Source organism: Motacilla alba, chromosome Z (assembly GCF_015832195.1).
Source record: "Motacilla alba alba isolate MOTALB_02 chromosome Z, Motacilla_alba_V1.0_pri, whole genome shotgun sequence".
Taxonomy (NCBI): domain Eukaryota; kingdom Metazoa; phylum Chordata; class Aves; order Passeriformes; family Motacillidae; genus Motacilla; species Motacilla alba.
This window is the reverse complement of record NC_052046.1, coordinates 17,269,980-17,296,501: the sequence shown is the minus strand read 5'-3', so window position 1 is coordinate 17,296,501 and position 26,522 is coordinate 17,269,980. Positions and strand designations below refer to the sequence as shown.

Genomic DNA, 26,522 nt, shown 5'->3' with positions numbered 1-26,522 from the left:
AGTAAAGACGACTTTTCATCTTTTATTTCAATACCAATCTAGGGACTGGTTTGTTGGCTTCATTTTTTTATGAGAGTATGCAGCTCTATGCTAGAGCAGCCATCATTTATTTAGCACCTTTCTGTGTAAATGATTACAAAGAATACGGCCAGAACAATCATTTTATAGAAAACGTAACAATTGCAGAACTCCCTCTGTTGCCTGACCACAACTCACAAGTGGTATTATGGGAGACAAAGCAAGAAACACCAAGTGATCCTTCAAACAACACTAAACCAGGTTCTCTTAAAATGTGTTCTCCAGGTTACAAGTGACTCTTTTCTTTGACTTCTCTTCACAGAAATGGGCAAGATTTATCAGCTCACATATTCTTCCAACAGCTACAGTTCATTCACACTTACTGCAGCCAGCCCCTAAAGCACCCTCCATTTACCTGAAATTCAGAACGGATGCAAAAATCTTCAAGGATACTTCTCAGGAAAAGGAGCCATACCACCCACAGTATTTTACTCTGAATTATTAACATAATACTTAAATACATCCGCTACTTATGAGTGGCAATTTAGGTACACTGTCCATTTAGCTCACTTTCAAGTACACAATTAAGACGTTACTCTTTTTGCATAATATATAGCAGTAGAATTACAGGCTACAAAATTAACAGTATTTCTCTAAGTAGATATTTAAGTAAAGAGTTTTGCAAAGATACTAATACTAAGAATGACAGCCCACTTTTCCACAATGAGAGATTCTCTAGTATTGCCCAGTCAGTTCTGATTCTCACTAACTTGAGTACTATGGCTCCTATCCTGTAAGCAGGTTTAGAAGTATTATCTCCCTGGATTTAGTAGGAAGACTGTACACAGTGCTCAGCATTGTGTGCTAAATAGCAAGCCATGAGAAGCTTGGAAGTTTGTTCACCTCTGCAAAATGTAATGACCTTGCTCTTTTCTTTGGGCGCCCAATGATACGCATCTTTGTAGCATACTTCATTGATCAGAAAAAGAAAATTCAATGAAAAAGCAACTTTACAGAAGCCTAGAACCGTTAGTGACTGCTTACCTCCTACAGCTTCTGCAAGCCTGGGAAAATTCTTGGATATAAGGCACCAAGCTTGCTCCAAGCTTTGCTTGGAAAAGCAAACTTTTCCTGAAGAGATAGCAGAACTGTATTTACATCAGTCAAAGCTAAAAACATCCTACTAGATGCAACACAGGGCTCCATCCTTTCTCCATAAAAAACAGGTATTTTCACTAAGTTGTGGGTGTAGCCACTGACCTTTAGTTCCAGTTCATGAAACTGCAGTGATATATAGCTGATACAGAGGCAACAATCCAAGTGCACATCTCAAACTTTTATTGAAGAGCTGTTTAACAGATCCTTAAGTCATCGTAACACAAGATTGAAACTTTTTAACTGACATGCTACAAAAAAAAAGGAACAAAGTTTAGGCGAACCCTTACATAAAGCTCCTTCCCAAACTGGGTCTTCGCAAGATTACCTTTTCATGCAACATTTCACTTACAGCAAAACACAGTACAAACTGGTTTGGTATAAAGCAGTTTAATCCCATGACTCAATTTCTCTTGCAGAACAGTCCATCTTGACTTCTCCTGCATTCACGTTGCCTCTGCCTCTGTAATTCTAGGAAACACAACAGGTCCTAGTTTAGAATTATTAACACTTTCAATCATTTAATGATAAGTCAACACAAAACAATTTTAGCTTTCTGCATGCACCTTTCTCAGTGTAATCTGAACACTACAGGAAGTTTTCATCATTAATCTCCTATACAGAAGGATTTTTTTACCCTGGTGTGAAATTACCACAGTTTAGCCAACCTCAGATTTTATCACATGTGGGAATAACACTTCCCCTTTTCACATCTCAACTTCTTTTCTTACCCAACTCAAATCAGTTCATACAATTATGGGGGAAAAAAATTCCTTTTCCACTACATACTAAAGAATGACTGTCTACATTACCTTCCCAGTAAAATCTTTTTCCTTTGGAAAAAAAATAGAGCTCAGTAATCTCTAAGACTGCCTCAAAATAATCACCTAAGATCCTCCAACAGATTCCTCTTTCAAATTCGTCATCTGATTATCAAATGGACTTACCATGAAAAATGGGGTTGATTACAAATGAAGAGTTTCTGTCAGACTGACATGAGAAAGTGTCTCATAATTAAAACCTCACTTTCTTCAACTCAAGGAGCTGGTGCACTGTATGTATGTGATACTAAGGGTAGCATTCCCAATGCAAGCAGACAGGTTTCACACAAAAATCTATTCTATTCTGGACGAAGACTCACAGTCAAATTTAGTTACTCAGAAGTTGTGAAGGCCATGGACAGACTTGGAGCTAGAAATGATATATTTCACTAAATGCTGGGAGACACTGCACAAAGGCTGGAAACATGCAATTGGAAGCAACCTAGTGAGATCCACCTCTGAAAGCAATCTAGTAAAAAGGCAAAAATAAAGTCCTTGAACTAGAATACAAAAGAAAGAACCAATGAGTCAATAATTACTTTACAAGAAAATGTTTGTGTAAACATACACAACAGATGCAATGTAAGGCTGTGAGTTTGAGAAGGAAGCAACGTTTGTGTAACTGACATCTCATGAAGTCCCCCACCCCCAGAAAAATGATTCAGATATAGTAAGGGGACTAGCCAGCCAGGTAAAAACACCCAAACCACACAAAGCTTCCAATAACTACAGTATGGGAAAAGGTAATTAATGAAAGGAAAGTCAGAGCTTGAAGTGAAGCTTCAGACATTGTGTAGGCACTGAGAGCAGTTATTTCTACTATGTTCTCAAAGGAAGTACATATGTAACATTTGGAAGCAATTGATCTGTGATAAAATTCTTACGGAATCAAGACATGAAGGAAAGGCTTTCAAACAGGAGTAAGCACAGAATCCAAAATTACCAACAGCAAGAGACTAGAAAGCTTCTCCCGACCGCAGACATTAAGAATTTGGACACAGACCAGACCAGAGCTTTACCAAACTATAATTAGCTGAAGTTTTCATTCAACTAAGTTGCTTGACTGGATGATTCATAACAAGCAGTAACTGTATAACGAGGAAGTATTTGCTCCCACCCTACATGTGTAACACAGAAATTTCTGAACTACAGCTTTTGTTTATGTTTGCATGAATGTTTTCTTCCAGGGGCATCCTGACTTTATAGATCAAGACTACAGCAGCTAGTAAGGGACCATACTGTAAGAGCCCAAATCAAGCAACTTGTCTGAAATTAGTTTCAGTAACACTGAATTCTTTGAAGATGCACAACTAAGAAAAGGGACACAATTACAGTCTGAACAGTTTCAGTGGCATTACTCTGGATATATACCATTAAAGGCAGTTTTAAATTGTCTCAGACAAAGTTCTAATAGCCAACACTTTCAGTTAATTTCCAGACCTACCTTTTGGGTATTAACTGGCAGTCGTCCTCCTTCTGCCTCAAAAGCTACTTCTGTCAACCAAATAGGAACTTCCTGCTGAGCCTATGCAATTAGGAAAACCAATTCTGAGACTTAGACTGCTTTACCAATTCAGATTAGGAGTTCCATAACAGTACCAAAAATGTCACAGTTGTTCAGTACATTCAAGTGAAATCTTAAAGAACAGGAAAAGTTCAGCACTAAGATCTGAAACTTACATCTGAAAGCACTTTAATGAGAGGTTGTGCAAGATGACCATCTGAATTGTTATCAAAGAAGCCAACCGCTTTCCCTATATTTCCACAACGACCAGTTCGCCCAATTCGGTGTACATACTCTTCAATGGTGGAAGGAAGATCAAAATTAATAACATGCTGAACATTTTCAATGTCCAGACCTCTTGCTGCCACTGAAGTTGCCACAAGAACTGGACATTTTCCAGAACGAAAATCCCGAAGTGCTATTTCTCTCTCTCTCTGTTCTCTATCTCTAGAAAGAAAGCAAGGGTGAGAATGGCTATCTCTAAAATTCACAGTACTATTTAAGATATAATTTAAAAGCCAAGTTTCATGGAAAGAAGATCTTGGGGGGGGGGGGGGGGGAGGGGGGAGGGGGAACAATGGATGCAAAACAAAAAAGAGACCCAAGCAACTCACACATTGCCCAGTTCAGGTTTTCTGAATTTTTAACTGAAGAACAGCAAGACAGAGCAACTGCTCAAACTTGAGTCGCTAGAGAAATTGAGGTTTCTTTTAAAGAACTGGAGATAATTATGCATCAAACCCACTACCTCTCAAAAAAATCCACTTGCCTAATTTATTACAATTTCCTACAGCTTTGTAGTAGGGAGCCAGAATAGCAAAGACAAAGTCCACACAGACCCCTGCCCAGGCCATTTTTCAGATATACTAAAAAAACTGGGGCCAGTCAGCAGTACTGAATTTATCTTCTGTTTATCATCATGACAAGAAAACTACATTTGCTCTGGTGCGTCCATGTTTGAAGAATATTTACAAATTATCCAGTATTGAACTACAGTGGGTCAGAAAAATCACTCATGCTCTTTATTGTCCAGGTAAGAAAAACTAACAAACAAACTAGAAAGCTAACCAGTGCTCTTTAAGATCTTAACATGAGATATTTAGTGAAGCCTGGTATGACCACTACTCCAGAGAACAATAACTATCCTAACTTCAACTCATAGAGGTAAAATGAATCAGAAACCAGTAAAATTCATGACAGTTCAACAGCTTCCATTGAACCAGTTATTCTACATATACCTCAAATCACACTATAGTAATAGAAACTTTTATAGAAATGTATTAAGAACATCCTCCCACTCAAGGGGAGGTTAGCAATTCAGGCTCGCCAGGAATGGAAGGCCAGATCTTCCAAAAGCTATATGGCTTTCACACACCCACAAATCTAACAGCCACAGGACGTACACAAACATCCTGCATCTGCATGCTAAGACCATTTTAGCCCTTCTTCAACCTTGATATTCTTGTGTCTGTCAGAACACATGGTAAGCTAAACTACAGATGTGAGGCCAAATGTGAGTTCTCAACAGAAGTTCTTAAAAACACAGGTGACTTTCACTTTAAAAACACTTACCCATGGATACTAGTGGCTGGTATGTTTTCTTGACAAAGAAAGCATGCAATGAAGTCTGCTTTTTTCTTTGTGTCCACAAAAACCAGGGTTCGTTCATTACCTATGTTGAACAAAAGTATAAAGCCACTGCAGTTTAAAACATGGCACCACTTCCACTATTTAGAGTAGTCTTATCTATATTAACACCTAATACTTGTCTATATTAACACCTAATACAGGCACACATCTTGAATAAAGTCTTCAAAGTATGACTAATTCCCTGCCTATTCTGAGCTAATTAAATTCAATCCACCAGTTTCTGTATCAATATAGAAACTGAGTGAAGACATATACTGTTTTTCTCCTCAATAAAAAGAATAAAACATTGTTCCCTATGACTTGCATGCATGTCCTTTCTACAGCATGTGGCTCAAAGCAGTACATTATCCTGGGCACTGAACGGCAAGATTCCAGAGACCATTTTTTAAATTCCGAACTCACATTCAGTCTTCAGCATTAAGACAAACACAACAAATATGGAAAAATCCCAGACACTAATAAAACACAGGCCCAAACATTCACACAATAATTTTAACACACCTGCAATCATGAGATAATATCCCCAGATGCTGAAGTATTGTAACTGATCATATAAAGTAGAAAGCCATCTAGGAATGTTGTCTGATAGTACTTAATAGAGATGAATCATTGACAAATACTGGGCATTAGACTAGATTCAATGACATTTACAAGCCCCGTCCAACCCAAACTAGTCTATGACTCTATTAAATACCCCTACACAAATATGCCTAAAAACCCGCAGCTCCCCAAGTTCTACTTCAAGCTTCACGAACAGTCTTGTAAAGCATGCAACACACAACAAAATCATACAGCCATGACCTTTCAAACACAAGTTTAAAGCCAAGCAAGTTTGACTTCTCTGGTGAACAACTGGCATTAAGTAAAGTTACCTATGCTGTGTAGGATTTCTATCAGTTTATCTCTCTTGAAATACTGAGAAACTTGAAGAATATTTTGCTGAACATCACTGCATGCTCCACCCGCATGTCCAACAACAACAAATAAAAAATCAGTTTTCAAAAATTCACAAGCTAGCCTGAAAAAGAGACAAAATTGAGCAACATGAAAAGTATTATGTAATTATTCTTGCTTTGAAAGCACGTGTTTTCATTTATGTTTAAGCAACATCTACAAAAATATTTTTATCCTCCATTTTGTGAGGAACAATACAAGTAGTCTAATACGCATTTTTAAAAAGGCAGAAGAGTTTGCACAGTTTGGTCCAGCACACAGATCACATCCTGGGCTACATGAAGTGTGACCAGCAGGTCAAGGTATTCTACCTCTGCCTTTGTAAGACCTCAGCTGGAGTACTGAATCCAGCTGTGGCATCTTCAGCAGAAGACAGACATGTCACAGAAGATTCAGAGAGGCCATAATGATGATCAGAGGACTATACCCCCTCTCCTCTGAAGACAAGCTGAGAGAGTTGAGGAGTGGGGATTATTAAGCCTGGAATGACCTTATCGCAGCCTTCCAGTACCTAAAGGGAGTTTACAAAAAAGACTGAGAGAAACTTTTTAGACAGGCTGATAGGACAGAACAAGTACAGGCAGGACAGAGAACAGATCCCAACTAGACCTGGAGGGAAAGACTTGAGGGTGCTGGTGACAGTAGAAAGGCAGGTCTGTTGGGGTTTTTTCATTTAACAGGAGCAGACAGTAAATATCTTCAACAAGGAGTTCAAGGAAACTCTTTTCAGTTGCTGGTAGTTACAGTACTCTTGATTCAGCCCCCAGTATGCAAGAAAAATACATAGCAAAAGCGCGAGCAAAACCACAATGGTAAAAACAGACCTAGAGATAAAGGGACCCAGATTCTTCTTTCAAACCCAAAAGCTGAGTGAATCAGAGCACACTGTATCTCACAGGGAGATACACACACCTGCTATTTTCCTAGGATACACTGAGAAGTGCGACCACATTCTTACAGAAACAGGTAAACACGTGGAATAAACACAAACTACACTTGTGTATGGCATCATCTGAATGCTTGATTACCAGCTAAGCAAACAAGGTCATTTTTAGTTCACTACAAGATTATTCTTCCACACAAAGAACACTGAAAAAAGTCCGGACAAAAACCACAACAGGTGAGTCCTGCTTTAAGAAAGGCGATACATTTCCACATCAGTGGTCAGCACTATCTGACTGAATGGGAGAAAGCAGCCCACTCCCCTCTTTCACTCAGGACAGTGAACTACAGAGAAGTATTTTCTCCCTGCCTCAAAAAAGATCTTTCAAACTTTTTGAGACCAAAGGAAATTGTCAGGATTTGACTCACTGAATTACCAACACTCTAATAGTATCCCTACCACAGAATTCATCAAAATTATTTGCACTGCTTCAACTGAAGTTCAGAGACTCCTCTGATTTAATAGTGAATATTCAGATGTTGATGTCTCAAAAAGCAGAAGAAATACTAAAAAGTTTCCATCTGCTGGGAATTAGTTGTTTTCTTCTGTTACTCAGCAACCATATTTACCATCTGTTGAAGACTGTTCCCTTAAGTAAGAGGAACTTCAAAGGTAATGAGTAGTAAACATGTAAGATGTATCATAAACCTATACACAGAAGCTTTAAAACTAATGAAAGTAAATACCAATTATCTATGTAAGAACTGAGTACATGAACACTGGTTAGTCAAAGATGGTGTAATCAGCAACATCACTGGTTTTAAGCTTGCACAGATGTGGTGGGGGAGGAATAAGAAACCAACAAGAGAAACATGAGGACTTCTGCAGAAACTGACTTTAAAAACCTTCAGACAACTTTCTAAATTGCTTAGGAGTCCCCACCTAAATTAAGCAGTTAATGTTTTAGAGTACCTACTTAAATTAAGCAACAAATATTAATATCATAGCTTACAGTATTTTCAAGCTTTTAAAAATAAGGCATGTTCTTAACTCTTCAAATATTTAGTTCTATACAAGTACATCTTCAGATTTATTTCTATTTTTATTCTACTCACCTCTGAACTTCTTCAGGGAAAGTGGCACTAAACATTAGCGTTTGGCGTTTGTCTTTTTGTGGCATGTCTGGGAAAGATACCAACTTCTTCATATCTGCACCAAAACCCATATCAAGCATGCGGTCTGCTTCATCTAGCACCAAATATTTCACATTATGCAAACCAATCTGCAAGTATTTCAGTCAAAAAAAATACTATTGGTTCACTGACAGTATGCACTTACAAAATACCCTAATTGCAAAAACACACCTTTTACTTACTTCTTTCAAGTTAGTAAAAAGTTAAAGTATTACGATTTGTTTACATCTCAACCTCTGCTTAGCCTTTTAATCTGCAGAAATTCACACACCATAGTGCTTCAGAACTTGGTTCAGCAATGTAAACACAGAGCTTAGAATTATAGCCAACTATAATTCAGCCCATCTATTTTGAAAGTATACTTTGAGTTTTAGATAGGTTCTCTCATAACCCTTAAACATTCTCAAAAACCTTTTTTATTTTTCTGAAAAAGAATTATGTCAGAAAGCATTATTAAGTCTATTACAACTTCCCCACTGCTGAACAAGACTATCATTTTTGACTAAAAGCCTCACAACTGCAGAAAACTGATCTCCAGTTTACTACCAAGTGTTTTTCCAAACTTTGTTCAGTGAATATCACTGAGCCACCACACTAACACGTAAAAATTTTACTATGAATTTATAATGACTGGGGAAAATAAAAATTCAAATATAGTACTATATAACCTGGAGTTTTTTATATTTTGGATCAGTATGAAAATATAGTGCAAGACAGATAAAAAAAACAACTGCAGCAAAACAAAAAAGGACATCAAGTGAAGATCTACTACAGAACATGCCACAAGAACTATATGAAAGCATTCCAGGTATTTAAGCGATAAAATTTTATTGCCATGACCACTGCAGGCACTTTGGTTTTCAGTGGCTCCATCAGTGTGCTGCCTTTGTACAGGCACTGAAATGCAAGTGCAGTTTATCTTAGACTGTCTAAATTCCATGAAGTTTTTGAAGGAGTAGCTGAAATCTAGATCTCTTCAGTTCCTTTCAGAAGCAGCTGGGTAATACCAGTCTAAATCAATCTCTTCTTCTATTAATTTTAAAGAACAAAAAATAGTATTTTGCCTTTTAGTTAAGGGTATTTAGGGAATTCAGATGAAGTGTTAATGTTACCTTTCCTCTTCCAATGATGTCCAGAAGCCTTCCTGGAGTGGCACACAGTATATTACAGCCTTGCTTTACCTGACGAATCGAATAGTCTGTTTGTGTACCTCCATAGATCACAACAGGCCTTATACAAGTTCTATTATGCAGAAAAAAGGTTTGGATTAATTATGTAAATATGGAAACAGTATTATTTCATGAAAGTTCATATAAAATAATCAGATCTATCACAAGCCAGTTTAAGAGTGGTTTAACTCCTTCAGCATACGGCTTAGTCCAAAAACAGTGCTCAAAACCAGAAACCCACTCAGAGTAAGCTTACAGCTCCCCACACACTACCCAAGACAGGCTGCCCAAGTCGCTTGCTAGGAACAAACATTTGATTTCACCTGCATTCTCCCGTCTCTTCAACTGAGACCTGCTAACAGTAACAGTGAAAAGAGTGTTAAGACTTTGTTCCCCTTTATACAGCATCCTCAGAAAAAGCAGAACCACCACTACATATGCCTCTAGAGCTTCAGAAGTAATCTCTGCAGACCTTAAAAGGGGCAAAATAATAAATACACACATGGTATACATCTTCGTAAAGCAGCCAATCACACTGGCCATACAGCGTGTGACTCAAGGATTAGGCAGCAAATCCAACCAAAGACTATACTACTCTGTGCTCTTCCCACCATGCTTTTTGGTTAGATCAAGTAGCTACATCAGATACTCTTCTGTAGAAAACCACTTCTGTAAGCAAGAACTACCTTAGCAGCTCTGAATCATGTTTACAAGTTCATCTTTATAACCTTCTGCTAAGATCTTTATGTGCATACAGCGAGTATTTTCATACCCAAATTCAAAAGGTCTTTCACTGAAGATAATAATTCAGCTTCATATGCAACAATGGTGATCATATAAATCTGGCAAATTTTTACCAAAGTTAAACACAACTTTTCAGAAAGCCTTAGCCAACAATTTCAGTATTTATCCATGATTAGTATACACACATATTGATATTCCTATTTGCAAATTAAATCAAAGAGCCTAAGATCATAAATCTCAACAGATCAATATGCAAACTATTCTTTAATCACTAGAGATTCACATCCTGATACTGTTTAACTTGTTTTCACTTTTACTACAAGCCAGCTGTAAGAGAAACTTTCTAGATTCCAACCTTATTTTATGACGAAATAATCTGTATCTAGTTTAAAACAACATAACAAACAGAATCAGCTACAAAGTCATCTAATAGTTTTAGAGATTAAGAAGCTGCTCTTAAGAACCTATACAGTAAGTAGATATGCAAACATGATCATTATTCCTGAAGACAACTTCCAAGTTTGCTTGAATACAGGCAAGTATGATTTATCCCACCAGATTCTACAGCAAAGACGTTCTGCATTTCACCTCCCAACAGTAACAAACCGTTACATAACACAGATTTAGTTCTCTTCTGTACACTGGTAAAATCTATTACTTAGTAAAAAGATTAATGGCAAATATAGTACAAATGTACTCTCACACAACACTCAAGGAGTCAGTGAGAAGTTTAGATCTCTTGTTCTGTTTCAAAAGCTCAAAGAGTTTCTTTGAGCTGCAACATGTCTAAGACCAGAAAGACCAGGAAGTAGGAGTAATTAGAAACAATCACTGGAAATTAACTAAAACCCGTAACATTCACCTCCATTTTGCCAAGATGAAAGTAAAGCAAGTATAAATTACCTAAAACAAGATAATAAGTTTCTTCATATTGAATACATCTAGTGCAGGTAGCTCAGTGTGCAGCTGCAGTGCAAGCTGCAGACTGACTTTTGGGTGGCAAGAAATCGCTGAAGCCCACGCAAGAGACCATGAGCTGGTGCTGACCCTTTACTTAACAAAGGGCACATGGACCTGCATCACTAGCCAGGTCACCTGATGCTCAGACTCTGCAGGAGCAAATAACCTAGCAAAAAGACCTCAAAATACTAGGTACACGAACTGTGAGCATATAGAAAAGCCCAGCGATTCAGTTCAGGAGACACTGTCTGAGCACCTACACATTGCTGCAAAACAATGAAATTACTCTAAGTAAACAAAGGTCTGAGATTCTGCTATGGGAAACCTGGGGTCGAGTTAGTGAGGAAATCTCATCTGACTCTGAATGGTGTGTGTAGGAAGTTAAGTTGGGCAGCAAGCAGCTCACTAGAGCCACCTGCTGCAAAGGGACTTTGGTCCCAACAAATGAAGTCCCTGGTGGTGTCGGAGTGACTCCTGGATGGTCAGACAGGAAAACTTTATTAGCAAGTCTTTTAAGAAACTTCACTTTTCTCATCAGTGATAAGCTGAATACTTATCTCCTCTTCAAGCTGGAGTAAGCCTTCCATTCACCCACCCCAGTATCAGAAAGATTAGGCACTTAAATCCCTAGTCATATAGTAAGAAACCCATTAAACAGCACTATAATCTGAACTCATTATAATCTAAACTCAAGTGTTTGTAATTTGATTGGCACAAAAAAATTTCCAAGTATTTATGAAAAAAATAAAGCACTGCTGATTCAAGCAAAGTCATCAATACCAGGCAACAGTGCAAAAGCTTACCCATACACAAATTTTCTTGCTTCTAAGAAGATCTGATTTATCAGTTCTCTAGTTGGGGCAGTAATAATACATTCTGGTTCTTGCTGCTCTTTAAAGCTACTGGCAGTTACACCATCTCTCATCATCTGGGCCACAACTGGTACAAGAAATGCTGCCTGAGGGAAAAAAAGCACAGCAGTATTTGGGCTGTTTAATATTAAAAGCTTTTATCAATCCCATTAAAATCTGTGTATCAATCTTAAAGCTGGAATGATAGTGTACACAATGATCAAGAACATCAGACTGCAGAAGGATTGACCTGAATGCACAAGAGAATATTTAAACTTATTCTTTCATACTGGTTAACAAGGAGAAATATCTCTGGATCTTAACAGTCTAGTAACACAGGAACACAATCATGCAGTGGCTAGCTTTCCATACAGTTCCATACACTGATTACATACCCTGATAATTAAGTATCCCAAGCCCAAAACCTACTAGAATGTCAGATCAGTTTGCAACACAGCTGCACCACACCGGCACACTTACTTCCATGTAAGACTAGATGCCCACAAACCTGCATCTGTACAGCAGTCCCAAAAGCATTCAGAATATTTAGAGCACAGACTTTGGATGCTTCCCCTTCTGCAAACAGAAGAGGTCTTTCAAAAGGACTAGCAAGCTACCTTAAAGCAAAACTAGGATTCCACGCTAAAATAAACAGCAAAAAGCTACACTTCATAACCAAACATCCACATCCACCAGCTGTCAGTCGTTACGTTTGGGTACATAAAGTTTAAAAAGTTGAGACAATTTTCAGCCTAGTATCAACTCTCAGCACTGTTCCACGATTAAAAGCGAATCACCTAAAACCAAGATAGGTGCACATCAGATTTCATCAAACCAAGTATGACAAACCTGCACACCACAGTTACACTCTGGCGGAAGTCTGAAAAAAAAAACAACCCAAAACACGCACAAAACTCATACGCACAACAAAAAAACAAAGAAACAAACACACACAAAAAAGCAAAAACAAAAGACAAAAAACAAACCCACAAATAAGCACCAAGAATAGCTGCCAACAAACAAACAAAACCGAATACTCAAACAAAAAAGGCCATTAAATAAGATGAAACTCCACACAACACAGAAGTCCTTTACTTTCAACTGCTAAGTCATCAGCAGTTTCTAGGACTGCCTGCCTATACTTCTGAATCCACAGCTGTATCTCTGAAGGCTGGCCTGCTGTACCAAGATACTACTTTACTGAAATAATGAATAAAGCCCAAAATGTGACAACCCTATCATAATTCGTATCTGTAGCTGATACCTGCCATTGCTGTGCAAGAGAAATCCCTGGACAACAAGCACCCAAGCATGTGGCATGTGGAAGAGTGAGGCATGCCCCTAAAAGCTCATGTTCAAATACTTTCAGTAGAATAAACACTGCATAAAATGCTTACAGTTTTTCCTGATCCTGTCTGGGCACATGCCATTAAATCCCGTCCCGCCAGTATAATAGGAATGCTGTACTTCTGCACTGGAGTAGGTTTAGAGTATCCAGCCTTAGCAATGTTCACAGTTAAAGTATGACACATGTTAGTGTCTGCAAAACTCTGTAAAAGAAAAAAATATTAACAGTTATTACACAATCACAGAATGCAAAAAGTTTAAAACCCAAAATGCTTACTGTACGACAGAGACATCCAAATAGTAAAGAGTGTTAACTTTAGAGGTAGTCTGACCAGTCATTTACACTGCCAAGCCTCCTAAAGGTAAAATCCCAAAGGTCTCTAAAATCTGCTCATGCCATTCAAGTAACATTGTCTGCAGGACAGTGAACTCTATGAAAATTTCCAGATGATCTTATTAGTTTTAAGAGAGAATTGCTCGGAAGTCGTATACCTGGATTCAAGCAAGTAAACTCACACAGCATGCTATGAAAAAAACCAGAAACTCTGTAGTTTCATTTCACATAGGAGCTACACATGGTCTCCATGCTAAAACCAGTAAGGCTAGCTAAAACAACATTCCTAGCCAGGACCAAAAAGCAACACGGGTGACAAAAATCAGTTCAGTGAGAACATCTTTCTCAAGATGGATGGGGAGAATACCTCTGCATCTTCTCTGTCAACATAGATACTACTAACCCCTATCCACATCTCTCCTCATTCTTTTCCCTAAGAAGAGCTTTTTTCTTTTTAAACTGGTCACCCATTATAGATAAAAAACTAAGTTATATGTTAAACAATGAACTGCAACCACAGAAAACACCCTTCTGTCTAAACACCCTTCTGTCTAAACTTTAAAACACCCTTCTGTCTAAACACATACTACCCCAAAGGATGTTCATTTACATTTTTGAAGATTCCCTAGTAATTGACTTCAATAAGGTAATTAATACCAGCCTGCCCAGAAACTGCTGCCAAAGACCTCTTTCTTTCAGTATCTAAACTGGTCTTCCTCCACAATTTATTAACTATTCTTCCTATATATCCAGTATTACTTTCTCTGGACCACTTACATAGCTTGTTAGTTACTGTAAATTCGAATTTTTATCTTTCAAATGGGGAGCACCTCCTTCCAACATCACACACTATCTGCAAGATTTGGTATTTTTTATCAGTATTTTCATTAGCTGCAAATATTTACATCCTTGTAAATCATGCTTCACACAAACTGTGAGAATAACCAGTTCACTAACCATTAATGCTGCTGGAGGGTCCAGTCCTGACACTTCAACAACATTTTCATCATACTTGTCAAAATTCATTCCTGTCTGGTAACGTGCAAAGATGGCTTGCTCATCATCAGGTGGAGGAGGGGGCACATAAGTCACCTTTGGACCTAAAGAACACAACCACCTAAGTTCACAAACAATACAAGGAGAAGTAAAAATAGAACTATTTTAAGTATGAAGCTACTGAAGTTAAGTTGAGTGAGATGTCATCTGGACCTCCCTTCATTTTTTCCATTTTCACCTCCATACGAAGTCAGACTTGTAAAGCATTCATGTCTCACATTCACTCAAGGTCCCCACACCTAAGAGGTGCTCACAAAAATTAAATTAGACTCTTCTTCATCATCCAGACAGACACATGCTCCAATACAACACAAGGAAGGACATGCTTCCTACGCAACATTACTCTTTCTGAAGAACTCTTTCCACATGAAATTCTCTACAGATAGATCCAACTGTTGCATACCAGTACCCAGAACAGTTTTTAACACACTAATACTTTACACTGTAGTAATGAAAAAGGAATTACTATTCTGTGTTAAGGATGCAGTTATGTCCACTACAAGCATTAGCATATTAGCTCTATAAAGACTTCAATTCCTAAAAATCATTATTTGAACTAAAAATCTGAAAAAAATCAGTTGAACTGAGTCAAATAGAGGCAAATCAATTATTCTTCAGATATTAAGCATTACTTCGGAACACGTATAATAATCACTGGATCACAGAATGGTTTGACTTGGAAGGAACCTTGAAGATGATCCATTTCCAACCCCCATGCCACGGATGGACATCTTCTACTAGACTAGACTGCTCAAAGCCCAACTGAATGTGGCCTTGAACACTTCCAGGGATGAGGCACCCACAAGCTCTCTGGTCAACCTGTTCCAATGCTTCACTGCAACTCACCCTCTGAGTAAAGAGCCACCCAGCCACCTTTCCTACAATGAAGTTTTTTTACTATTACCACATAAAATGTTCTTACATGGAGAACATCCATCCACTGACCATTACACTGGTTTAATCCCACTCCTAGCTTGAATTATGCTACTTCTGTAACTAATATATTACTATGCTCTAGGTAGGACAACGTATACGTAGCCAGGCACAGTAACATCACTGGCAGAAGAATACAGCAAGACTATGGGGAAAATTCCTAGCAAACAACAAAAAAACCCCAAAATTAAAACAAAGTTAAATCAGAAGTAAGTGGCCTATCAGAGCTGTACACCTTACTTGTCAGCACTGACAATAAAATATTTTCTCTTACGGAGGGTACAAGGGTAAAAGTCTAGATCAGGTCCTTTAAAACTTAGCAAGTTTTTAAAGGCTTACTTTCACTTTTGGGGCTAGCACCTCTGCTTCACTGTGCACTAACTGAACCAGCCTAAGCACAACAAAGAAAAAGATTACGTAACACTACAGCTTTGAAAAGCCAGTAACTAAAATTCAAATGAGTTACAAACGTGTCTTTTCCAGGCATACAACCAAGATACCTAGCATTTGCAGCAGGTTCTTAATAGGGAGAAAAAATTACTGACATTATTAGCCAGAATTAAGAAGGGACTGCTTTGTCATTAATCACCAATGAGGAAATCCGTACACCTCACCTCTGCCACTAAAAAGCCTCACCTGCACCATCTGTGAGTATTCCTCTTTCTCTAGAATCAGGAGTTCCAGACTGAGGTATGTCCCTTTGCCTACCTCTACCACCTGTAAGTAACAGATATGTAGCACATAGAGGGTATAAAATTAGTATCACAAAATACTAAAATTGAAGCCAGTACTGTTTACTCATATTCCACAGCACAACTGAAAAGCAGAACTACTACTAGAGTTCTCAGTTCTCCATGGTAACGTGCAGGGAGCAAAAAAAACCTCCAGTAAGATCACCAACCATATGCTGTACCCATACAAACCACACAGTATGCAAAAAAACCAAACAAACAAAAAACCAAAACAAAAAAATAAAAAAAAAAACCCAAAAAAACCAAAAACCAAAAAAACAAAAAAGAACAAAGACAAACCATCAAGCTTACTGCCACCTTGTCCAAAGCTACCACGATATCCTTTAAACCCTCTGGTTTGGGTACTAGCACCATCTACAGCGTTTCGTTCTTGAAAACCTGCAACAATACAGCACAGCACACAGTAACTCATTTTGCCCACTTTGGCATCAGCACATCAAGTGCCTTTTACCTGCAGGAAGAAGTCATTTCAACACCTTCACTCTTGACTGCTCATTCTCCGGCAATGAGAAAAGCCAGAAAGAATGACCAGTGTATGCTGCCATCAAACAAACCCATCAATGCAAAAAACTTACGCTCACTTTGTCCAAATCCTTTAAACCCTCTGTTCTGTGTACTGGCATCCTCTTCAATTCCTTCTTGAAAACCTGCAGAACAGCATAGCACACAATCACTGATGTTTGCCTAATTCTATTGCGCAGGTCAAGCACCTTATATCTGGTAATTGCTCTTCTTACTCCTCATTTTATTCATACAAAAAGTAGAATATAACACAGTGATTTTCCTAAATATATGAAAAAATAAAGACAAGAGATACTTTTTTGCCAGAAAGCATTCGCTGTTCTATCATACTGTAAAAATAAAGAGCATAATCTTGTACAAGACACCATTAAGTTCTCCTAGCACAGCATCAGTAGCATCCTTGCCACCGATGCCTGGTGTACACCAGTATGTCAGTCAGTTTGGTTTTTCCACATCAACAAATAAAAACTACATCTTAAAGGTTGACATGCAAAATACAGTATCCTAAGTATCCAATAAATATGACAGACTTGAAATACTGCTTGCAAGTTACTTCACAATTGCTGCTGAAGTCTACAGCAAAACTGCTTGTCATCAATGCCCTGCATCAATATGATGCTGTCTTGCTTAGTCAAACAAGTCTAGCATTCCCCTACCGTATTAGGATTCAGTCAAAAACCTGGAAAAATGGTTTTAATTTTTTTTGAAAGAACAGAAACTGTGCTGGTTTTGTAAAAAAGCAACTTGCTTTTTAACAGAAATGAATTGCTATCATGTATTAAGGATGTTGTTTACATCTTCAATGAGTATTACCACGATGCCTCTGCAACACTTACTAAAAATCATTATTTGAACCAAACAGTTAAATCAATTGTTCTTCAGATATTAAGGAGCACTTCTGAAAATGCATAGAAAGGACAGAATTATTTGGGTTGGAAGGGATCTTAAAGGTCACCTAGTTACAACCTCCCAGCTACTGGCAGAGCTGCTACCCACTAGATCAGGCTGCTCAAAGTCCAAATCAAGCTAACAATTAGGTACACTCCCACAACTCACCAATGAGGAAATCGGTACAGTTCACCCCCACTACTAAAAAGTCTCACCTGCACCATCTGCGAGAGTTCCTCTCTCTCTAAAGCTGAGAGTTCCAGACTGAGGTATACCTCTTTGTCCATCTTTAGTACCTGTAACACACAGTGTAGTGCATCCAGAGTATAAAATTAAAGAAATCACAAAATCAACCAGGTTGGAAAAGACCTTTGAGGTCATCAAATTTAACCTATGACTGAACACAACCTCATCAACAAAACCATGGCACTGAGTGCCATGTCCAGGCTTTTCCTAAACACCTCCAGGAACAGTAACTCCACCACCTCCCTTGCAGCCCATTTCAATGCCTAATCACCCCTTCCGTGAAGAACTTCTTTGTGATGTGCAGCCTAAACCTCCTCTGGTGCAGCTTAAGACCAGTTCCTCTTGTCTAGTCACTAGCTGCCTGGGAAAACAGGCTGATCCCCACCTGGCTAAAATCTCCTTTCAGGCAGTTGTAGAGTGATAAGGTCTCCCCTAAGTCTCCTTTTCTCCAGCCTAAACACACCCAGCTCCCTCCACTGCTCCCTATAGGACCTGTGCTCTAGACCCTTCATCAGCCTTGGACCTGCTCCAGTATCTTAAAGTTCTTCCTAAACAGAGGGGCCCAGAACTGGGCCAGCACTCAAGGTGCAGGTTAACCAGTACCAAGTATGGGGGACAATCACAGTCCCTCCTGGCCACATTACTGCTGATCCAGACCAGGATGCCACTGGCCTTCTTGACCAGATTGGTTGATGTTTAGCCGGCTGTTCAGTACCCCCCCAATCCCTTTTTGCCTGTCTGCTGTCCAGCCACTTTGCCTCATCCTGTAGTGCTGTAGGGCACTGTTGTGACCCAAGGGCAGGACCCAGCACTTGGACTTGTGTAGAGTATCACTGGATTCAGCCCATCAATCCAGCCTTTTTGGGTCCCTCTGCAGAGCCTTCCAGCACTCCAGCACATCAACACACACATCCAACTTAATGTCATCTGCCAACTTGCTAATGGTAGATGAATCCCCTTGTCCTGATCATCAGTAAAGATATTAAACAGGACTGGGCCAAACACAGATCCCTGGGGGACACAACAAGTGTTCACCAGATGGATGCAGCACCATTCACAACTCTCTGGGCCCAGCTGTCTAGCCAGTTCTTAACTCAGTACTTGACACAAGCCATAAGCTGACAGCTTTTCCAGGTATATGCTGTGGGAGACGGTGTCAAAGGCTTTGCTAAAGTCCAGAGAGAAAACAACCACAGCATTCCCCTCACCCACTATGTGGGTCACTTGGTCACAAAAGGAGATCACATTGGTCCAGGCAGGACATGCCACTCCAAAATCCATGCTGGCTGGGTCTGATCCCTTGGCCGCACTGTACGTGCCATGTGATCACACTCAAGATGATCTGTTCCATAATCTTGCTGGGCACCACAGGCAGGCTGATAGTTCCCCAGATGTGACAAGAAGCTGTCCTCCATACACTCCAAGAAGCTCCTAGACTCCGTCTTCTCCACTGTGTTGAGTTCCCAGCAGATTATTTGGTAGGTTAAACTCTCCTACATGAACAAGGGCTTAAAGATCTTGAATTATCCTCCAGCTGCTTATACAATAATTCATCCACCTCCTCATCCTAGTTAGGTGGTCTGTAAGACACCCACCACGATGTCAGCCTTGTTGGCCCTTTGCTGATCCTTGCCCATGGGCACACAACCTTATTATCATTAATCATACATTCTGTAATGTTGAGACCCTCTCTAAAATACAAAGTGACCCCTACAGCTGTTCTCTCCTGCCAGTCCCTTCTGAAGAGCAAGCAGACATTCACTGCAACACTCTAGTTGTGTAAGTCATCCCACCACATTACCATGACAGCTACTACATCACAGTTTTCCTCCTGTACAACAGTTTCCAGCTCCTCTTGTTACCCATGCTGCATGCATCTGTAAGCTGGGCTGGTTTCACTGCTGACTCTGGCTTATTACCCTCAGCCTCCTCTTTAAAAGCCTGGTTTTATCTCCTTCCCCCTTCAAACCTATTTTAAAGCCCTTTAAATCAACCCTGCCAACTCTGGCCTAGAAGCCTTCTTAGACAGATGGAGCCTACCTGACTCAAAACAGGTGCGCTGCTGTGAAAATTGCCCCATAATTAGAAAAAAAATTCACTGATGGCTCCAGGCCTTAACCAGTTACTGATAATGTGGTCTCTCCTGTTCCTTTTATCATTCATCTCTGCTACTGAAGGAACAGAGCAGAACATCACCTGTGCTCCTGTCCCATGAACCAGCTGAGCCACAGCCTTGAAGTCCTCTTAAACTGCACTGGTGCCCTTCCTGTCAACCTTATCACTGCAGACTTGGACAACCAGCAGTGGGTAATAACCAGAAGGCTAATTAGTTAAGGGAGTCTCCTGGTGATATCCTGTAGCTGGGCCCCAGGGAGGCAGCAGACTTCCCCTGTGGGGTGGGTCCAGTCAACAGACAGGGCCCTCAGTTCCCCTCAGAAAGCAGTCACCTACTACAACCACCCTTCCTTTCTTCTTAAGACCTGAGGCTGTGATCCATTTGACAGAATAAGTACAACTGGAGGAGCCTCCAGATGAATTTTTTTCTTTAGTATCATCTGCCTCCCCCTCTGGATCCAGGGTCTCATACCTATCTGTAAGAGCACCTGAGAAGGCAGCGTGGGTTGGGAGTGACCTCTTTATTCCCCCCCCATCTGGGGATGGTCTCCTCCTCCTGCCTGGCAGCAAGAGGGGCAGAGCTCCTCTTATAGTTGTAAGGGAAAGAAGAAATAGACTCCCCCAGTCTATTTCTCTTTTGCTTCCTCTAATACTCCTTAGGCCCTTCCACCTGTTGTTTAAGCTCTGCCCCCAGACAGAGCAAATCCCTCACCAGCTTATACCATGGGCAGGGCTTTTTTTGCACCATCCTCTGGTACTAACACCAGGCTCAGGCACTCCCTGCAGCCAGTGGCCAGGACACCTGCTTCCCTCTTGGGGGAGTTCTGTCTAGATTAGCAAATTCTTGCTGGTGGCAGCAATAGTTTTTGACCATTTGTAAATCAGTACCCGATCTAGTAAACAGGGAGTTGGGAGAACGACAACAAAAAAAACCACAGCTGAAATACCACACCAACTTACCACACAACCCATCACCAGGACAACGGCTGTGCCCCACCTGCGCTAACTGCCACACCACAGGTCCCTGTCGTGCCACACCCTCAGTGCCCCACCATACCCATTTCCCCGCACCTGTTACTTGCCATTCTACACTCTCTCTTGAGGGGCCACATCACAGTTTGCCCACTCCTGGTCACTAATGCTACTAGAGCATTTTAAATTGCGTGCAAATGGCCTAAACACTGTCCCTTGCTCCCCTGAATGGCTGGCATGGATGGGGAGGAAGCTGCTTCATCAGCTCTTCTAAATCACGTTAGTATAATGAAATACTACAACTAAAGCCAGCTATTTCCTTTAACAAATCTGAGAGCAACAGTCCCAACAATTTCTTCATTAACTCCAACCTATACAGTATTATACCCAGTAATACTCATTTTTAAAGAGATCATTCATATTCCAAAACACAGCTAAAGAACAAAACCAGTAGCAGAGTTCTCAGTTCTCCATGGTAGTTCAAAGGGAGCAAAAAACCCCAGTAAGATCACCAACCATATGCTGTACCCATACAAACCACACAGTATGCAAAAAACAAAAAACCAAAAACATCAAGCTTACTGCCATCTTGTCCAAAGCTACCACGATATCCTTTAAACCCTCTGGTTTGTGTACTAGCACCATCTACAGCATTTCGTTCTTGAAAACCTGCAACAATACAGCACAGCACACAGTAACTCATTTTGCCCACTTTGGCATCAGCACATCAAGTGCCTTTTACCTGCAGGAAGAAGTCATTTCAATGCTATCACTTGACTGCTCCCTCTCAGGGAACAAGCAAAGCCAGAAAGAATGGCCAGTGTATATGCTGCCATCAAACAAACCAGTCAATGCAAAAAACTTACCCTGTCCAAAGCCACCACGAAATCCTTTAAACCCTCTGGTTTGTGTAACAGCATCTTCTCCATTTCCTTCTTGAAAACCTGTAGCACAACATAACACACAAAGTAACACAGTTTGCTCCATTTTGCATATACAGATCAAAAGACATTTATCTGGCTGGAGAACAGAAGCCATTCTATTGATTTCACCCTTGTTCTGGTAGTTCGCAGGGAGCAAAAAAAAACCTCAGTAAGATCACCAACCATATGCTGTACCCATACAAACCACACAGTATGCAAAAAAAAGAACAAAGACCAAACCATCAAGCTTACTGCCACCTTGTCCAAAGCTACCACGATATCCTTTAAACCCTCTGGTTTGGGTACTAGCACCATCTACAGCGTTTCGTTCTTGAAAACCTGCAACAATACAGCACAGCACACAGTAACTCATTTTGCCCACTTTGGCATCAGCACATCAAGTACCTTTTATCTGCAGGAAGAAGTCATTTCAACACCTTCACTCTTGACTGCTCATTCTCAAGGAATGAGAAAAGCCAGAAGGAATGACCAGTGTATGCTGCCGTCAAACAAACCCATCAATGCAAAAAACTTACGCTCACTTTGTCCAAATCCTTTAAACCCTCTGTTCTGTGTACTGGCATCCTCTTCAATTCCTTCTTGAAAACCTGCAGAACAGCATAGCACACAATCACTGATGTTTGCCTAATTCTATTGCGCAGGTCAAGCACCTTATATCTGGTAATTGCTCTTCTTACTCCTTGTTTAATGATTTCACAAGTACTTCAATATACAACCGAGTGATTTGCCTAAACATATGAAAAAAATGAAGACAGGAAGTACTTTTTGACAAGAAGTCTGACAGAAAACAGTATATGCTCTCCTATACAATTTCAATAAGTAAATCAAACATTGTGTCATTAAGTATTTGACTTTACATGGGTATATGCTAATCAAGCCACAAACTTCAACTCTTCATTAAGGATGCAGACCAATTAAGACTTCTGGTTCAAGGGCAACTGACAGCATTTGTCCCTTCATGGTTTTCTTAACTGGTACTACAGAGTAAAGTGGCAATGCCAGTTGCTGCCTGCTGTGAAGTGAGGACTTGAAAACATGTCTTTCAGATCTACAGAGCTCTAATTTTTTATTACTCAGAACTGCCTATTCAGTCGGCAGTAAGTATGCAGTGTATTTTTTATTTCTAATGCCCTTCCCTAGTCACTCTTCTGAGAAGAGAAAGCAAATACACATGCACATGCATAAACATAACTCGTATGCATAACCAAGGAATTCCTCATTTTAGACTTAAGTTTCAGGTGAAATCTAAGGTCCAAACAATCATCTTAGAGCGTAATTTACTTCTTAGCCCTTATTTTTCAGCTGAACACCTATCATACCGTAACGACAAAGAGCATCATCAGGTACAGGACACCATCAAGCTCTCCTAGCACAGCATCTGTGGCTTCTGTGCCACCAAAGTTTGGTGTGTATACCAGTATGTCAGTCAGTTTGGTTTTTCCACATCAATTAGAGATACAAAAATTATACCTTAAGGGCTCATATACAAACCACAGCATTCCAAGTATCCATAAATACAACAGATCTTAAATACAGCTTGCCAGTAACTTCTTAATTGCTGCTGGAGAGTCTACAGCAAAACTGCTTGACATTAGTGCCCAGCACCAAACAAGCCTAGCATTCACCCACCATAACGGGGGTCAAAAAGGATGCAGAAGTGGAACATAATTTTTTCAAAGAATCAACTGTGCTATGTTTAACTGCAGTAGAGTCAATTTCCTTTACAGCAGCTGGCATGGGGCTGTGCCCTGGATTTGCTAGAAACAGTACTGACAATAAAGGAATGTTTTTAAATAGTGCTGAGCAGTTCTCACACCGAACTGGGGCCTTTTCTACTCTTCACCCCACTACACCTGCAAGAGGGGGTGAAGGAGCACAAGACAGGATGGGACAGAGCCAGGAAAGCTGATCCCACCCCATGTGGCACCCAGCTTAGCATATAAATCCAGGGAAAGAAGGAGGAAGAGGAGGGCATTTGGAGTGATGATGTTTGACCTCCCAACACATGGTCTTGCATCACAGAGCTCTACTTTCATAGAGCTGAACCTGCCTGCTGATTGAAAGTGGTGAACGGCAAAATTTAACGTATCATATACAACTAGCCATTAGAAATACAACCATTACTGGAAGTCACCTTTGGCTGCAAAATTCCTTCCTCTACCAAAACCACTCACTGGCTGATGCTTTGAGTTCACAAATTCATCAGTACCTAAAATTAAAAAAAAAAATTAAGTTAAAATTCAAAGCTATCTCTGACTCATTAATAGTTATATATGTTACTATATAATTGCAGTAAATAAGGAAGCACTGACAGTGAAAAAGAAAGCCTTCTTGCTATGTTCTCTATATAATTTGATGCTGCTATTCCATGGGGGTCCTATGAAAAGATAACAATAATATTGTATTGTCCTTTAATCCCGCACAATGCTCAAGGGATCAACTCTCCAAACATCAGTAAATTCAAAAGTGCCTTTCACATACCAAATGAGTCTGCACTTGAATTAAAGACAGATGAGGTGTCATTTGGTCTCTCAAGCAAGCTAACCTGCAGAAAGAGAAAAGGCACAATATGACGACTTTAAGCCTAACAAAGCATGTAAATACAAACACAGCTACTAAGGCATGCACTCAAAAGAAGTTGACTTCTGCATCTTCTGAAAGATGCATTTCACACTTAAATGGCATACCAGTTCCATCTGAAAGTCACCAAAAATCACATTATACACAGCTAACATGTCAGGCTCACTTAAGCACACAACAATCACTAATATCTGAGCAAAACAGCAGCAAGTAAATTGCTAATACAGAAAAAACCTCCGCTCTTCAGTAACAGTGAACGCCTATGGCTGCCTACCATATTTCCAAACATTAGGAGAAAAGGGAAGGCAACTGTACAGCAGCCACTCAGGCTGCAGGGACACAGGCTGGAGGAAGGAAAAGGAAAATAATCAATCACACTCCATCGCCACAGCTGCCCCTCCCACTCATACCTTCTGAAAGGACGGGAGTAACGCTTCATCCCCTATCTCCGCATTCCAGTCTTCTTCCATCGTGCTGCGCCCTGCCAGACCTGCTTGCAGGAGACAGAACACATCAGCGCCCGCCTCGCGCCACGCTTCGGAGCGAGAACAGAAAGAACAGAAAATGGCGCCGAGGCTCAACGACGCCTGCGGGCGGGAGTGAGCGCGCCGGGCCCGGGCGCCGCGCTGCTGGGGATGCGGGAGGTGCAGGTCCTGCCGCGGAAAAGCACCCCGCTTCCCTCAGGGCAGCCCCTCTCCTACCTCCTTCGCACGGCAGCCACCACCGTTCACCGAAAGAAGATGGCGACTACCGCCGACAGCCCTCAATGCGGCCACATGTGCCGCTGCCGCCACGTCACGTGTCGCGCCCGACGGCCAATGGGCGCGCGGCGCGGGCGGGCTCCGCGGGCGCGCCCCGGCCCCTCACGTGCGGCCGCTGTGGCGGGAACGGCGCTGCCGCGGCTCGGCGGGCCTGGAGCCGCCGCCGCCGCTGCTGCAGGGACCATTTCACTGCGCACACCTTTTACAAGCGTTAGCGTAATACCCAACATGTGCTTCTGCAGGAATATTTTAAAAAAAAAAAAAAAAGTGGAAAAAAAGTTGTGTGAAACAGGAAAAACAGAACAAAATTAACTTTCCCGGGTAACTCAAACTTTAGAACGACACCCCTTTCCCACTGCTTTTTTGTTATACCAGACTTGTCAGAGATAAGATAAGAAAGGTAGCTGAATTCCTGGCTCACGACGTGATGCTGGAGTGGAGGAGAACATGGTTTGCACTCCTGTCAGTTCAATTCATCTACTAAAATCAGTATCAAGTAATCTGGTGCTGCAGCTTGGGCTTCCAAGCTACCAGTGCAGTGTCTGTCTTAGCAATGCTACAATATAATATAAAATAAGGTTTTTATTAATAAAAACATTAAGGAATGTCCTATGTACTTTCATAAACACAGTAAAACACGTTAAAACCTGGTCCACCATGTTCAACAGATTTTCCTTGTCAGAAAAACAAATTGGAAAATGCTGTGTCTGTTAAAGAACTTTAATGCCTTCTGTTGCAGAGAGAGGTGACACCAGATCTGTATTTCTGCAGTGAACATCTGAATGTTTAGCAGGTGCTTTGAGCATCAAGGCAAATTCTTGCAGCAGCTGGGAAAGTGGTCTTTGAATGCTTTTGTTATTTTCTCATTAGCCATCATCTGTTAAGCCCTACCCTTTGCAGCTGTTCATTTTTCAGGAGCATCAAGACAGGATTCAGGTTGGAGTGCAAAGTGGGTAAGAGACATGACCAGCTCCTCTTTCTCACAGTGAGGTTAAATCTGCACCTCTAGATTGTGTGTGTGTGTGTGTGTGTGTGTGTGTGTGTGTGTGTGTTTGTGTGTTTGTGTTTACAATGTGCATAGTGCTGGGAATTACCAGCTTTCAGTAAGTGTTCAGTCAGACACCTAATGTCCAAGGATGAACAATCTGCAGTGGGAGCATCTCTGCAGGA

At 40.5% G+C, this 26,522-nt stretch overlaps 1 protein-coding gene across 2 annotated transcripts; it reads right to left on the bottom strand.

The window, feature by feature from the left end:
- Positions 1 to 841: 841 nt before the first annotated feature.
- Positions 842 to 25,322, bottom strand: DDX4 (DEAD-box helicase 4). 2 transcript variants are annotated; one of them, XM_038125783.1, is made up of 22 exons: positions 25,002 to 25,322; positions 24,493 to 24,556; positions 24,146 to 24,220; positions 22,527 to 22,598; positions 22,243 to 22,329; positions 21,934 to 22,011; positions 21,650 to 21,736; positions 17,950 to 18,030; positions 16,900 to 16,971; positions 16,604 to 16,702; positions 16,209 to 16,289; positions 14,541 to 14,683; positions 13,300 to 13,452; positions 11,855 to 12,009; positions 9,291 to 9,420; positions 8,101 to 8,267; positions 6,021 to 6,166; positions 5,071 to 5,170; positions 3,675 to 3,945; positions 3,439 to 3,519; positions 1,526 to 1,644; positions 842 to 1,424 (listed from the first exon to the last, which is right to left on the bottom strand). In XM_038125783.1, exons 1-21 carry the CDS (start codon positions 25,059 to 25,061, stop codon positions 1,564 to 1,566), a joined length of 2,283 nt encoding a protein of 760 aa, XP_037981711.1. In that variant the 5' UTR covers positions 25,062 to 25,322; the 3' UTR covers positions 842 to 1,424; positions 1,526 to 1,563. The 2 variants fall into 2 exon arrangements, with proteins under 2 accessions (XP_037981711.1, XP_037981712.1); XM_038125784.1 differs by lacking the exon at positions 25,002 to 25,322 and adding an exon at positions 24,866 to 24,919 and having other exon boundaries at positions 1,334 to 1,644.
- Between the last annotated feature and the right edge of the window lie 1,200 nt (positions 25,323 to 26,522).

Bases quoted from the DNA above. Each gene is read 5' to 3' on its own strand.
- DDX4 (XM_038125783.1), bottom strand. From the start codon at position 25,061: ATGGAAGAAGACTGGAATGCGGAGATAGGGGATGAAGCGTTACTCCCG. The intron at 22,330-22,526 runs GTAAGTTTTTTG...GTATTGTTGCAG, and splicing joins AGGATTTGGACAAAGTGAGC to GTTTTCAAGAACGAAACGCT. The intron at 6,167-8,100 runs GTGAGTAGAATA...TCTCTTTTTCAG, and splicing joins TTCCCTGAAGAAGTTCAGAG to GCTAGCTTGTGAATTTTTGA.